General features: G+C 44.8%; 1 protein-coding gene across 1 annotated transcript in view; it reads left to right on the top strand.

The window, feature by feature from the left end:
- Window positions 1–1,462: 1,462 nt before the first annotated feature.
- Window positions 1,463–15,682, top strand: part of LOC138301916 (vasoactive intestinal polypeptide receptor 1-like) — a 1,190,266-nt gene continuing 1,176,046 nt past the window's right edge. The window contains exon 1 of the mRNA XM_069242381.1: window positions 1,463–1,868. Coding sequence (XP_069098482.1) covers window positions 1,758–1,868 — 111 coding nt within the window. The 5' untranslated portion in view covers window positions 1,463–1,757. The remainder of the gene's footprint in view (window positions 1,869–15,682) is intronic.

Genomic DNA, 15,682 nt, shown 5'->3' on the forward strand with positions numbered 1-15,682 from the left:
TGCAGTTCCGACCTTCAGTGGTCAAACCTGCAATGGCACTGACGCCATAAGCCGAAACCTCCAGCACAGCAGGTCCTCCTCATTGACAAGTTGAGGCTGGTAAAGTAGTCAGCTGTGCGGGCAGGCGGATTCCTCATGCCTGAATGCACCACTGCACGCTGCTTCTGAGGCTCCCTGCGTATGGCCCTCACCTCGCCTTCGCGTCCTTCCTCCTTAATCAAAATGTACGTGCAGTGTAAGGTACAGTGTACAGCTTTGTGTTCCTGCAGAAGTCCAAGACTCGTGTCCAAAGCTTGAGATATGTAATAGACAAACACTCTACAAGAAACATTGACATTGTACATTTGCTTTACGTAAGTACTTTGTTTCCCTTTGATTGATGGGCTGAAGAATTCGGGCAATAAACCCTAAAAACTATATATAATAATATCGAAAATCCAGTATTCTGATTATGTTTACATCCATTGACTTGCAGCTTGGAAGCTCATTAAATTAGCATGTTTCAGAATGCTATTTTCTTGCCTTATACATTTCGTAACTTTTATCACGGTCCCCACATTGTTTCTAAAAAAAAAATGTACGTGCAGATGATGGCATTACTGAGACAATCAGAATTGGCTAAACTAAGAAGGATACACTAACATTAGTATAGTATCTCATTCCACATAGTGTGTTGGGAAACGTATTTTTCAACTTTGAAGCTATCATTGACACTTCAGGACCGAAAGCGCGTTGATGTGAGTAAAGTGTATTGTTACACATATTTTGCAATAAAACAAGAACGTACCTTTGATCCATGTATTTTATCAATTGTACGTTTTCTGTTTGACATATTTCAATATAAAGAATGCAATTATTTGATTTTCTGTGGCCTCTCATGTTTTTTCCTTGTACTCTGTCAGATACGCTCTTTTCATTACTGCTTTCCTGCCTTTTCATCTCATGTGAATTGAGTTTGCTAATGTCTCATCAGATACAATTTCGAGGGGCGCCGGTGTTGCTCCTTTGATATCGCCTGGATCCTACAGATTGAGAACACTCTGATTATTCCACGCACGCTGCGCTCTTCGGTCAGAACTCCAGGCACCAGCTACGAAGCTGGGTGCACACGTGGGGATGTAGAATAGGAGAATGCATGGTAGAAAATTTAAGAAGAAAATCGCAAGAGATGTGTCTGGGAGGCAGAGGAGATTGTTGATGAGCTGGGCGATCAGATGGGAAAGAGGCGAAGGCTTGGGGCCTGGGAGGGGCAAAGGAAGGACAACATCGATAGCAGAACTGTCTGATGTTAACACCTGTTGTGAAAGCGTCCGGGTCACTTTGTGGGGTAGATGTTGGCTACGTAGGTGGGCGGGGAGAGAATGGGCGGGTCCAAGTGCCATTGACGGCCACTTAGAGACACCCATACCTCAGGAATGGGAGGAGTTTGCACTATTAATGGGGTTCTGCAGCTCTCTGTGACAGACAGCCTGTCATTGTGCTGTCATAACACCGAGGAGTGCTACAGAAGCAGCAGAGAGAGCTTGAAGTAATTTAGAATTCGATATTTCTTGTTTCAACTCCCAGGATGAATGAGCTCACTTAGAGACCATTGGAAATACAAAAGGACCACATCGGATTGTAACAAGTTGAAGAGAAGATCCGGGGTGAGTGCCACTGCTCCCTGACCCTGCGCACAATTAGACCCCAGCTGTGGACTCTAGAGAAAGTGCCCTCAGGAAGTGGAATGAACTTTGTCTATTGACCTAGTGCCCAGCATGGAGCTATGGCGCGAGGAGTCCCAGCCAGAAACGAGGAGGCACCAGGAGTCTCTCCGCAGAACGCGGTACTTTGTCCAGCTACTGCTGTTGTTAGCGGCCATCAGACGGGTAAGAACAATAATTTCAAATGCATTTTTTGAATGGATACATAAATTAGAACCCTTAGCAAGCTCCCGCCTCCTGTTTTCAACAGCATTATCATCTCGTGAGCCTTGAAAAAGGGCTAGTTCTGCGTCATCGCACAAGCTTCGCAGTTAAGGGTACATTGAACCTGTCAGACCAAACCGCTGTCCGCGCAGGCAAACTTGAAGGCTTTAGCGGACATCCTTTCCCAATTATTAGCGATCTCGTCTATCTTCTAATCACCTCATCTCTGTGCGTGGTACTGCAGCTACCTTTTCTGAGCGAGGCAGTCTCTTAGTCTCAGCCGATCACCTCTCGCCTCTTACAGCGCCCCTCAGCCCTGTCTATGGTGCTTTAGCAGTTTTAGTAATTCACAGTCCCACTTTCTCATCGGATGTATAGCTCCTTCTAATGCACCTCGACACTGTCCGTGTGACTGTATCTGTGTGTTCCCATCCCACACGTCTCTCACAGTGGACGTCCGCTCTGTCCATGGTGCTGTACTGAGTTGTGCACAGTCACACTGTAGCAGCAGCGCGCCTCCCGCCGCCTTTTAAAATGCACTTCAGCTCTTCCAATGTTGCTGTAGCAGTCTTTTTAAACCAGTTCACAGTTTCACTCGCTCATCGGGGGTCTAGCGCACCTCAAACACGTCTAAATGTATCCGCGTGACCTGAGGCTCGTACAATCACCTATTCCCGGCGGATCACCAAACGCCTCTTACAGTAGACCAAAGCTCTGGTGCTGTAGCTGCCTATCTTCCTGCTCTTTCTGAGAGAGGTGAACACCCCCTACACACCGTCGCCCTTACGCCTCCCCCGTGTTCACCACCGCTGGTGGAGCTCACCGACTTCTCTGCAGCTTCCCTGGAGCTCCCACTGATGTGAGTAGCGAGCTCTAGCAGCCCAGCAGAGTTAAGGCACTTTACCTATTGAATTACATTTGGAATTGTCACTGTGTTGAGAAAGTATGCAATGTTCAGTGAAATTTCATTAAACGAGTTATCAAACATGCGAATTCTCCTGACTGAAACAGATGATGGTATAGAAAGCCGTGTCAGCTGTTCTTTACTATCTGCAATTATCTGGCACTTAACCTATCTGCTGCATGATTGTCATATATAGCTGTATATTAGCTACTTCACGATGCATGATTGACATATAGAACTGTATAATAAGCACTTCAGTATAGCTGATTGATGATAAGATAGACGCATTTTTACAGCGCCAAACCCTGTGATGCCCATGTACTCGTGGAGTCGAGTGGAGTTTTGTTTTTTCCTAGGTCTTTGCAAAACGTATTTCTTTAATCAAATGGTGAACAATTGTTTCCAGATTGGTGTGATCATACGTATGTTTGTGATATAGTTATTTCACAAAACTAGCTGAAAGACGTAGTCAACATGTGATGGGTAGATGGGTAGATGATTTGAAGACTCTCACTGTATCGTGATGTTTTGTTCACGAAAGAGCCAAGCATTTAGGTATTCCACTAACTGGAGCTGAAGAAGGGGCTATCCTCATGGATATGGACACGTCCTTAGTACACATATGTGGAAGAACTTTTACCTTCGTGATTTGTTTTCATTTTTATTTTTTGCATTTCTCGATCTCACAACTGCACCCTTCTGTGGGTATGCAGAAAGCCAGCCATCAGAGGTGGTGAGCTTGTCAACCAAGTAGGTGGGGTGGGGGTTTCCTATGTATGCAGTATTTTTACAGCTTGAACCTAGCCAAAAGGCAGCAGAGCGCTTTGCAGTGTCAAAGACAAGCATAATGTCAGTGTGTGGTAGTAGGCCTGCTGGTTTTAAAACTGTTTATTCATTATGATAGCTAGCGGGGATGGCTTTGCCGATATTGAAGCTTATTTGGAGAATGGTGCGTGCTGACAAGTGGAGCCTGAGGAGTAGTAGGAAGGGATACCTTTAATCACCATATTAAAAGTGACAGCTATCCCTCCCCGGAAGTGACATCATTTCCGTGACTGGGACTTCCTGTTTCCCTGAGAGCCCTCTCCGGAAGTGCCATGTGTGTAGGGTGTGTCACGTGGTCTGTGCCCTCGTGGTGTTGTAGAGTAGAGCCCGCCCTTTTTTTAACTGTGGCATATAAGGAGCTGGTTAGAGCCGTCTGCCAAACCGTGAACCATTGCTGAAACAGCTTGTCAAGGCGCCATGAAGAGATACAATCCGCTCGCCAGAAAATCCACCTCCTCAGGGGCCCTGAACACTATTGGTAGATATTACCGGACCGTAACACCTCTTACAATGGATGAGAATGCACAACAGGCTGCCCCTGATGACAGGGATACCGATGTTACGGGTTTTCAAGAGGAACTTTGCCAGCGGCTTGAAAAGCTCCATCTTAAGGATCTGCTGCAACTGATATCCTCTATTAAGGGAGATAGCAGCGACAGCGAAACCTCGAAAGATGGTTTAAGTGATGCAGTCAACTGCTGAAGAATGTGTATCACCACCGTATTCGCCCGTCTATGAAGACATGGGTTTCCAGGAGGACCCAGATCCTGAGGCTGTCGATGTACAGCCGGGCCGTGTAAACTCCGGCAATGCTTTGACCCCAATGGACCTCTGTGAATCGCAAGATTTCAGAGCAGCCACCGAGTGTAGTGGTAATGCTGAGGTTAGTAAAACTCTATAGACAATTTGCAAGTATACGCTGTCATCCTACTTTTTAACTAATAATTTGTCTTTTGCTTTCTGTTTGAACTGTAGAAAACAAGTGCAGAAAGAGAGGCTCTAGCGTGGTCTTCGCCAAAGGTTAACAATGTAAATTTTTACTGCCTATGCTGTTCCAGACAGTGTGAAAGTATTACAAGCCAGAACAAAGAGCCGCGTAAGAAATGTGTTTGCACCTACAATAGCCCCGATTTTGAAAAGGAAACTCCGGGTGTACCCTATGACGCCATATGGCCAGTTAAAGGTTTTGCGGCGGCCGTTGTGAACACGTGTGTTAAACGGGACTATTATGACATGTGTTATGGGCATAAAATTAACGAACCTCAGCAGGAGGCTCACAACTGTCTATACGAATCGTACAATGTGAGAACAATTCGCCACATTTGTAACCGGTTAGACCCCCATAGGGTTTATAAGTTGTTGAAAGTGGTGTACGGGCTGTCAGCTGTGAAGAAGGGTGTCCACATTGATATGGTCAAGATCTTGGCAACTGCTGTCAATGAGATACGATACGCTGCTGAGCCATGCTCAAAACTCGAACGTATGCAGGGTCTATGTCCCTATTTTGACAAACGACTGATAGAAAGGGTCATAGAAAGACGAATGTGTGACATTTATTATAAAAACAGAAGGATGAAGTCTTTATCCCCGCAAAAGTTGTTTTAAAAAGCAAACCATAACTGTGGTACTTAACGCTCCACACTTACTCACTTTTAGGACGTGTATCAGAGTGTCGCAGGGCAAGATGTCTATGAGTTACAACCTGGCTACATCTGTATTGGGAGATTGATATACGTGCTGGTTAAAGAAAGAATAGCTGAAATACACCCTATGACTCTACGGTATCTGAACATTTCGGAACCTTCGGCCTTGTGGCAGTGCATCAGCCCTGTGTGTATCGCCAAATGGTGTGTCAACACTCGTCTACCAGTAGCAGATAAATACCGGCGCTCTGACAAAGATCAGGCTCGAGGGTTAAGACTTTAGCCACTGACAGGACTACACAGGGCTTTGGAGATCATGACTGAAGATTATTTCACAAATAAAGGTTCGGTATTGTCCGACCTAGAACTGTATGAACTGTTGAATGCTGTCAGTATCCTGAGCGTCCAGAGTTATAGGCGGGGGGAGCGGGAAGTCATGTCTAGAGCTATTGAGAGTATAGCTATAAAAATATAAAGGTTTGTGACGCTGAGACATGGTAAAAGGAATTGTGTTGAGTAATATGTGTAACATGTCTCGTACTATGTATACATCGGCAAAAGGCCTCTGTGTTCCGTCGCTTTGACAGTTATAAGCTATATACCGCAAAATGTCAAATACACGTTGTCTAGGATGTTCCAATTCACTTATTACCTTTTTATGTTTAATAAAATGACCTTACACAAAACATATGTCTTTCATTTCATGGGTGCGGAGGGTACCAGCATGACGGGGGCTGCTTTAAGGAAGTTTTATTATGATACACTAGGGGTTGGGAGCTACGGCGGCTCTGAAGTTCTATTTAGAAGGGATCGCGTTGAAAATGAATCTGTAAACAGAGCCGGGGTGAAGACTTGGTTAACTGGGGAAGAAGCCTATTCACTACACAAACCTGCCAGGAGACGTTTTAAGAGGAGGGCAACCGTTGTTAGTGCGCAGCTAGATTATCAGTGGCAGGCTGACATAATCAGTCTTCAAGATCTAGCAAAACATAACAACGGCACCATGTATATATTAACAGTCATAGACCTCTTGTCCAAGTACGCCTATGCAGAGGCGCTAAACGATAAAAGTGGTACCAGCGTCACCGTCGCTTTTAAAGACATCTTCGCTAGAGGGCATGTAAACAAATCTTTTCAGAAATTATTAAAGCAACACGCTGTTCAACATTTTCTAACGCACACAGAGGTAAAAGCAGCATTGTAGAGCATTTTAACAGAACTTTAAAATCAAAGATGTGGCGATATTTCACAGCCAACAATACCTACAGATACGTGGATATTCTACAGGCATTTATAGATGTTTATAACACCAGTTATCATAGGACAATCAAAATGTCCCCCTCGGAGGTAACGAGTGATAATTCGTTAATGGTGTGGAGAACTGTGTACGGGAGTCGGCTCGCGTCGAAGTTCAAGAAACCAGCTTTAAAAGAAGGGGACCATGTCAGAGTTTCAAAGTTGAAGGGTGTCTTCACCAAAGGCTACCAACAGACATTCAGCGATGAGATATTCATAATGGAAAGTGTTGGGCTTAAAGAAGGGGTATATATTTACAGGGTAAAGGACTACGACGGGGAAAAGGTAGCAGGCGCCTTTTACACCGAAGAGGTACAGAAGGTGCCCAATGATCCGAACCAGGTGTACAGGGTTGAAAAGGTTCTGAAAAGGCAAGGCACCGGAGCTCAGAGACAGGCGCTGGTCAAATGGCGCAGATGGTCTGAGAAATTTAACAGTTGGGTTTTGGCCAGCTCGCTGCACGGTGTGTGAGGTCAAGCTGTAAGCACCGAGATGGAGAACTCACCTTTTTATATTACGCTGCCATCCAACGCTTCAAAGGACATGTTCCCCAGCAATCAGATTTCTAACTATAGGGTGAAACTGGCGAAACCTGTGGACTTGAAAGGGTCATGGGAGGTGGCCCTAACAGAGATACAATACCCTAGAATGTGGAATACATTTACAAAGCTAGAGGCTAAATTTAGTATAAAGCGTGAGCAGGACCCTCTGAGCATCCACACAGGATTTCCTCATGGCTACTACCCAACCGTTTCTTCGGTGGTCAACACCATCAACAGATCTATAGGCAGCCTCGAGACGTATGCGAATATACATCTGGTGCTGGTTAACGTTAGAAGAAAAGTGTTTCCTAAAGCCCCGGAGTTCAGTACAGTGTTTACCTGTACCGGTAACCCTACATGCCACGATATTAACGGGGGGTTTTATACACTCTACATGTATAGCAACATCGTAGAACCAGAGCGGGTCGGGATAGTTATTCGCCACTGTTGAGATGGATCCCTGTGAAGGGTGAAAATAACACAATGGTTAACAAGCAACATCACAAACTCGAATATCTGGCAATTTCTAAAAACCATTCTGACACTATAACCATCATGGTCTACGACGACCAGTCGGAGCCGGTGGCCTTTAAATACAGGAAAGTTATTGTTAAGCTTCATGTAAGGCCGCGCCGCGACAGTGAATATTAGGCAGTTGCGATGGTCATCATGAAAACATACGGGGATCCCTCGATGTACAGGGACTATTATAGAGTTCAGGCCGGCTATGGAGGTCCCCCGCCCTACTTTCAAGTAGCTCCTGTTATGTACGGGGCCGGCCTGGGGGGCTTCTTTTCGGAGTTTGTTTAGGCGTGCCATGCCCTTTTTGAGAAGAGGGTTCGAAATTGCAAAACCGCTGTTAAAGCGGCTACTACGAACATAGCCCAGGACGTCGTGGGCTCTGTAACGTCGGCTGTCGCTGAACGCATGAACAGACAGCCCCAAGAAGCAGCGGGATTGATGTACAATGCGCATGCTGGTGTTAAAAGGAAGCAAAGGGCCTCGAGGCGTAGGGGGCTGCCAATGCCCTATAAAAAGCGGCGGACTTCTTCAAAAGGCCAACACAAAAGAAAAGCCGTAAGACGGAAGAGATCTTCCAAGAGGAAGAGAACACATTCTACTGTGAACATTTTTTAAATCAGCTAACATGGCCTTCGTACACTGTGCCTCGGGTGAATGCGCCAAATCAGAGTTAGATCTGTTTTCTCTCAAACCCACACAGACTAGCATCAAGAACAGTTTTTTCATGGAAGTATCACCTATGGCAGCTTTGACGCCGCTTGCACCGATAAAGTTTTATGTGTCAGCGACCACCGATATGTATCTGGACCTCAACAACTCTCTTCTACACCTCGTCTGTAAAATAACCAAAGCAAATGGTGCCGACATCGAGGATGATGCTAGAGTAGCCCTGATCGCCTACCCCATCGCAACCATGTTTAATCAGGTGGACATTAACCTTGGCGATCGACTCGTCACGCAGAGTGATAACATGTATGCCTACAGGGCATACATAGAGAGTATTCTAAATGACAGTCGCGACGCCTTGGACACACAACTTTCAGCGGGACTCTTCTACAAAGACACCGAAGCGCATTTTGAGAACACAGCTTTGGACGGGGGCAATGAGGGTTTTAAAAAAAGAGCCAGCTTCGCCGCCGGCAGTAGGCAGTTTGATCTCCTGGGGCGTGTACATTCAGACCTTTTCTTCCAAGACAAGCTGCTAGTCAACGGTATAGATCTCAAGATCAAACTCAATCGTAACAAGGACGCTTTCTGTTTCATCAGCGGCGATGCAGAGCAGTATAAACTGGTTATATTGTCCGCTAGCCTGTTTGTAAAGAGGGTGAAAGTGTCCCCGAGCGTCAGACTAGCCCATGCAGAAGCTTTACAATTATCGAACACTAAATACGCCATTGAAAGAGTTGCTCTGAAGATATTCAGCATCCCTGCAGGTAGTAGATTAACGCAGCAGCAGAATCTATTTCTGGGGCAATTACCGAAAATCATCATCATAGGGCTTGTGGACAATACAGCTTTTAGTGGGCTCTACAACTCTAACCCTTTCAACTTCAAACACTACGACATCAACTACGCAGCTTTAGTGCACGAGGGAGCTGTGATACCCGCAAAACCGTTCATGCCGAATTTTGGAACATCCAATTTTGTCCGGGAATATCTCGGTCTGGCCTCAATAACGGGGAAACATCTGCGGGACTCGGGAGTCGTTGTTTAAAGAGAGGGATATGCGGCTGGCTACACGATGTTTGCATTCGACCTGACTCCTGAAATGGAAGACGGTGACCACTACAACCTGATCAAAAAACGGAAATCTAAAAGCTGAAATACGTTTTACACAGGCCTTGGCGACCAATGTGAAATGGTTGTATTCTCGGTATTTGACAGCGTTATTCAGGTCAATTACGCCCGTCAACTTACGTTTGACTATCATTAAAAGCTTGTAAAATGGACACTACTGAGATACGGGACTTCTTAAGTAGACATAAATACGCTAAGAAATACTTTTTAGGTGTGTTTCCTAGCGATGGGTTACCTGAAAAGATAGGCCCAGAAAGACCCCTCACCCTCGTCTTTAACACTGACCTCCATTACAAGGGTGGTACACACTGGGCTGCAATGTTTCTTGATGTAGACAAGGTTATAGTGTTTGACAGTTTAGCGGAATTCCCCGAGCATGACATTTATACAAAACCGATATTCAAGTATGTAAAAAAAGCATCACAAATGGTTGTGTATAACAAACTGTGTGGATTCTCTAGCCATCACATGTGGGGAGCATTGTATATATTTCGTTAGTAAAATGTCTGAAGGTATGACGTTTAAATCTGTATTCCGCTGATCTAGTAAACAACAACGGCATTGTTATGAAATATGTGAATGAAAAGACGAGGCCCATGTCTAGCATTGTTGAAACAGAATATGGTGTATGCCAAAGATGTAAGGCTTTATAAAGCCTCAACTGTACTGATGAATGTGAAGTACTGGGTTTTTCAGAACCCAGTGGTGCCAGGGAACACACCCTAAGACTTCTAGTCCTTCCTGTTTCAGACTACAGAAACACAGAGTCTTCTTGGTGAAGTCAAAGATATTGTTTATTGGCTGCAGCCAGTAACAGGTATCCTAGAAGTACAACACGTGTATATTCTCAGGAGACTGCTCCTCTTGCAAAGCTAACCTTCTCTTTTATACAAAATATTATGCTTTAGGCAAACATTCCTTATTTTACAGTTGACCATTCACATATTTTCACTACAAAGAAATAGCAGGTTTATGATGACAAGCCCATATTCCAGTTTGTCCAGCCCTCAATCAATTACCCGGCAAGGCTTAGTACTTTCATCAGATATCGACGGACCCCCAATATAAACGGGCACCTCCTCCTTGTAAAGCAAGTCATAAAGAAAGAAACAGGGACAGGTGTGTGTAAGATTAGGCATGGTTTGTGTGTGATGAAAGGTTTATGATGTGTTGTGCCTTGATACTAATCTAATTCGGCCACTGGGAAAGAAACTGGCCGAACAGGTTTGGCTTCAGGCAGTGGAGTCAGCTTGCCCAGGTCACAGAGGAGTCAGCAAAGATGTACGTGTCCTTCAGACTTGTTTTCAGCATTAGACATTGGCCTATGTGAGAGCAATCATAAAATGGCTGTCGTTTAAATGGAACACGAGGATTCAAGACGGAAACTCTTATATTCGGGTGATTTCGTTACCCGAATATGAATACAATGCTTGTGCATACTATTCTAATCATTCCCGGTCTGCTGATACCAAAATCGTTGTGATACGACGACGTTTATAACACGGGTCCAGAATTTTCAGTACCACAGACCCTCCTTTTGCCCTTACATAGGCAATAACCTATACTCACGCTAATCTGAGTCCAGGTCTATATTCATAAATTCGTTGAGATGTTGCTGTAGCATCATCCTATTACTTAGCTCATCCCTTGATACAGGTTTCCTTACACACGATGTAGCACAGAGGCCACATATTGCAGGAGCACACTGTACACACAGACAGGACAGGAAAAGAATGGCTAAGATCATCCCAATGACTACCAGAGTCTTCCATCCCCAGGCGGATATCAGCTCCCAGAACCACCCCATCAATAACCAATCTCCTTTATCCACGTGAATAGATTCGGAGATCTTATGCAGTTTGGAAATGGCCTGGTAGACTGTCGGAGCATTATCTGGGATGAAAACACAGCAACTTGATTGGATCACTTTACATACCCCACCTCGGTCTGCAAGTATGACGTCTAATGCGACCCTGTTCTGAAGAGTCATAAGGCGATCCGACTGGAGCTCAGCAGTCAAATTACCAAGGTCACCGGCAGTTTCAACTACCGTGGATTCAACCACCTTTGTCAAATGCCTTATGTTCCTGCTGTTAACCATAGGGCCCCAAAACGGCAGAATACCCTTTGCGAAATCTCCAAATTCTTGTCCTGTAGTGTCTTCTTTACTTATGACACCTCTAACTATCCTTGTCTTATGGTAATCTGCCGCGGCCGTGTAGGTGGGAGGTAACAGGAACAAAACAAAACATGTGCCTGAGAAGTCAGGGGGCAACCATGTATAGGCTCTATTATGGCAGATGAAATAGGTACCCTTAGCTGCTAAGAACGAAGGAGAAGTCTGAGACGCAAAAACATATGTTTCAGTGCAGATACTTTTCCCTAACTGAGCTCTGGGATTCTTGCCATTACCTTGCAGACATAGGTGACCCTGATGGGGTACAATCCAAATCGGGGAGGATCTCTTTGCTCGCTGGTTCCCACTCAGAGTAACTCCATATCCTGTTATGTTCCATCCAATATATACTAGTGCCTCATCTCTCGGGATAGTCTCATAGGAAATATCTTCCCTAATCATATCTACTATACCCTTAGCCAGAGCACTATTCTTAGGATTATCTTTCACAGAACGTAGGGGGTTGGCTTCATACGCGTATATGAACACCGTTCTATATGCCCATACAGAACCATTATGGCTGAAAGGCAGGACCAGATAAGGGATACCTTTATCAGTAGTATGAGGCATAAGACCACACACCCAACAGTTAGTTGTGTTCACTACTAATTGGTGTTGGTGTAGAAGCTGAATGAATGAATTGTTGACAAATTCTAATCTTCTGGCAGACTCGTGTTCAGGCAGGGGGTGAAAAGAATGCGAGGAAACAGTAGAAGGAGGTATGGGCTGTGTAATGGGTGCAAATGTCACTTGAAAAGAGAATAAAACATATCCTATTAAAAACGTCATTACACTAAGCAACATGAAGATACATAATATCAAAAATCGTTTCTTTGTCATTATTATAGACATTCTGGCTTTAAAGTCCATTTGTCTGGCAGGTCTCTCATTCTTGAAAAACTCCATCCTCTCTAATTGCTGCTCGTGGTGGTAGGGTGTTCTATGCTAGGGAATGCTTCTGTCAGTCTAGGGCAACTCCCTTAGACCGACCAGAACTGTCGACCTAACGTCTTCAGCTGCACTCCAAAGACTTGGGCAACCACGACCCTACAGCTGAACCCGGATGGTGGTTCGAAAAGAAAAAAATAAAAATAAAATAAGAAAGTTTCTCAGATGAGAGAGCCGCACTTTAAAAAAAATAGCAAAGGAACGGGAAAAAAATTATTTGTCCTTAGTTCTTGGTCTCAAATTATAACGGCTTTTTCCAAGTACTGTCTGGTTCTGGAACAAGAGTTCAGGCTCTGTAGTGTTCAATCGAATTGACGGTTGCACAGCTTCTTGCAAATTATTGTCACTTTCTTGTTCAGAAATTGTTCCTTTTACACGTGCATCGCTAAATTGCAAAAAACGGGGCACAGTCTCAGTCTCAGAGTCAGCGATCCCCTCCTGGACCCACCGGTCGTACGGTAGAGGAAAAGGGACTCTCTTGCAGTGTACGCCGTGGATCCAGTTCTTTTTCCCTTCCACTCGAACAGCTGATCTTGTTGAGAGAAGGACGAGGTAGGGGCCGGTCCATCGGGGCTGGTCATTCTTTGTCCGCTGGAAGTTCTTGACCAGTACCCATGATCCAGGATCGATAAGATGTCCTGGAGCTTCAGAGACCTGAGGCCGAGTATCGTGAACCTGTTGGTGTAGAACACGCAATTTAGCCGTCAATTCATACAAATAATCAAGCAGTACAGGGTGTTCGATTTCACTGAATTTTGTTGGTCTTGGCACTCCCCATATGTTGGCCGGGCGGCCAAACACAATTTCATATGGACTAAGTCCCACTCGCGAATGCACAGTCATTCTTGTTGATAGGAGTGCTAGAGGCAGAGCGTCAGGCCATTTAAGACCAGAGCTCGCTTGTATTTTTGCCAACTTCAGTTTTAGCGTGCCATTATAGCACTCTACTAGTCCAGCTGATTGGGGGTGATTTGCAGCGTGGAATTTTTGCTGCATACCTAGCCCTTCACATACTCTTTTCATCACTCGACCCACAAATTCACTCCCATTATCACTCCAGACCATTCGCGGCATTCCAAACCTAGGGAAGAATTCTTTGACAAGGGCTTTACCTGTGGATAAGGCAGTGTTGTCTTTTAGGGGATATGCTTTTACCCATCTTGAAAAAGCACAAACAACAACGAGTACGTATTTCAGATTGTTGCACCTTTCCATGTGGTTGAAATCTAGCTGCAAAACCTCGAACGGATACGTTGGAGGCGCAAAATGACCAGCTGGAGTTGGGGTTCCCCTACCAGGATTGTATTTCAGACACACCATGCAATTCTTGACCACTTTCTCTGCACATTTAGGAATTCCAGCATTTTGCCATACTGGAGCCAACAACTTACAAATCCCTTTCACACTGATATGGGCCATTCCATGAGCCATTGTCACCACTGCAAGCACATACGCATCGGGTAACAACCATCGCTGATGTTCTGACAAGTCAACCCAACAACCATTTTCATCCAATTTACCCGTACTTTCTTTCCACACACTCAACTCTTTCTCTGAAGCTTCAGCTTGAATAGACTTCACACCCTCTATCGTATCTTCACATATTCCAACGTCACCAACCCATCTTGCGGGGCCTGCAACATACATTCGATTCATCACATCTTTTGCTGTTTCTTTTGCGATTTCGTCAGCAAATGCATTGCCACAACAAACATCATCGGTAACCTTCTTGTGTGCACTGCATTTCACAATCGCAACTTGTAATGGCAAGGTCAGTGACTCAAGAAGCTCATTCACCAACTCACCATGCTGAATTTTAGCTCCATGCGAAGTCAGGAACCCACGTTCTTTCCACAATCGTCCAAAATTATGGGCCACACCAAACGCATACTGGCTGTCGGTATATATGGTCACTTTCATTCCTTTCGATAACACACACGCTCTCGTAAGTGCAATCAGCTCTGCTGCTTGAGCCTAATTATGTGGTATTCGTGCAGCTTCAACAATCGTATGCAAAGTTGTGACAGCATATGATGCAGTCGTATCACCATTCGGAAGCTTGAAGCATGAACCATCCACCCATAAGGTACCATCACACTCTACAAGAGGAGTATCTTTAAGATCTACTCTCCCTTTCGTTTCTTCTTCTGTCCTAAGAAAACAATCATGTTGTTCAACATCATCTGTTTCTACTGAAATTGGCAATAACGTGGCTGGATTCAACGTATTGCACCTCTTTATGTGCACATGACTCGCTAACAGTGTCAACTCGTAACCTGACAATCGAGCACTAGTTAAATGCTGTGTCTTGGTCCTGTTTAACAACGTGTCCACTGCATGTGGAACCATCACAATCAACATATTATTCATCACTAACCCAGCAGACTGTCGAATAGAAACAGCTGCTGCCGCTGTGGCTCTCAAGCAACTCAGCAATGCTTTAGCTACCGGATCCAAAGTCGACGAAAAATATGCGCATGGGCGCTGCTTGTCTCCAAAAGACTGTGTCAGCACTGACAATGCACAACCCTCTTTCTCATGGACATACAGTGTAAAGGGCTTACTGTAGTCGGGGGTACCCAACACAGGAGCCGAACACAATGCATTACGCAATTCGGAAAAACTTTTCTGACAATCTTCAGACCACGGAACAGGGTTTGGTGTATCTCTATAGGTCAATGCTACCAAAGGTTTGGCCAGCAAAGAAAAATTCGGTATCCATTGTCTGCAGAATGATGTAATGCCCAAGAAAGCACGTACTTCTCTCTGTGTCTTTGGCACACTCAATTTTGCAATTGCCTGAATTCTTTCTGAGGTCAGTTTCCTTCCCTCCTTCGATAAGAGATGACCTAAGTAGGTCACTTCTTGTCGACAATATTGCAGTTTTGAAAGGGACACTTTGTGATGTAAATCAGACAAATGACGCAACAACAACAAGGTGGCTTCTTTACAAATCTCTTCAGTATCTGTAGCGACTAGCAAATCATCAATGTACTGAATAAGGGTAGCGCCGTCAGGTAAAACAATTGCATCAAGCTGTGTTTTTAAAGCCTGACTATATATTGATTGACTTTCACAGTAGCCTTGTGGAGCGCGTTTGAAGCGGAAACGTCGGCCTCCTA

This window comes from Pleurodeles waltl, chromosome 6 (assembly GCF_031143425.1).
Source record: "Pleurodeles waltl isolate 20211129_DDA chromosome 6, aPleWal1.hap1.20221129, whole genome shotgun sequence".
NCBI lineage: Eukaryota > Metazoa > Chordata > Amphibia > Caudata > Salamandridae > Pleurodeles > Pleurodeles waltl.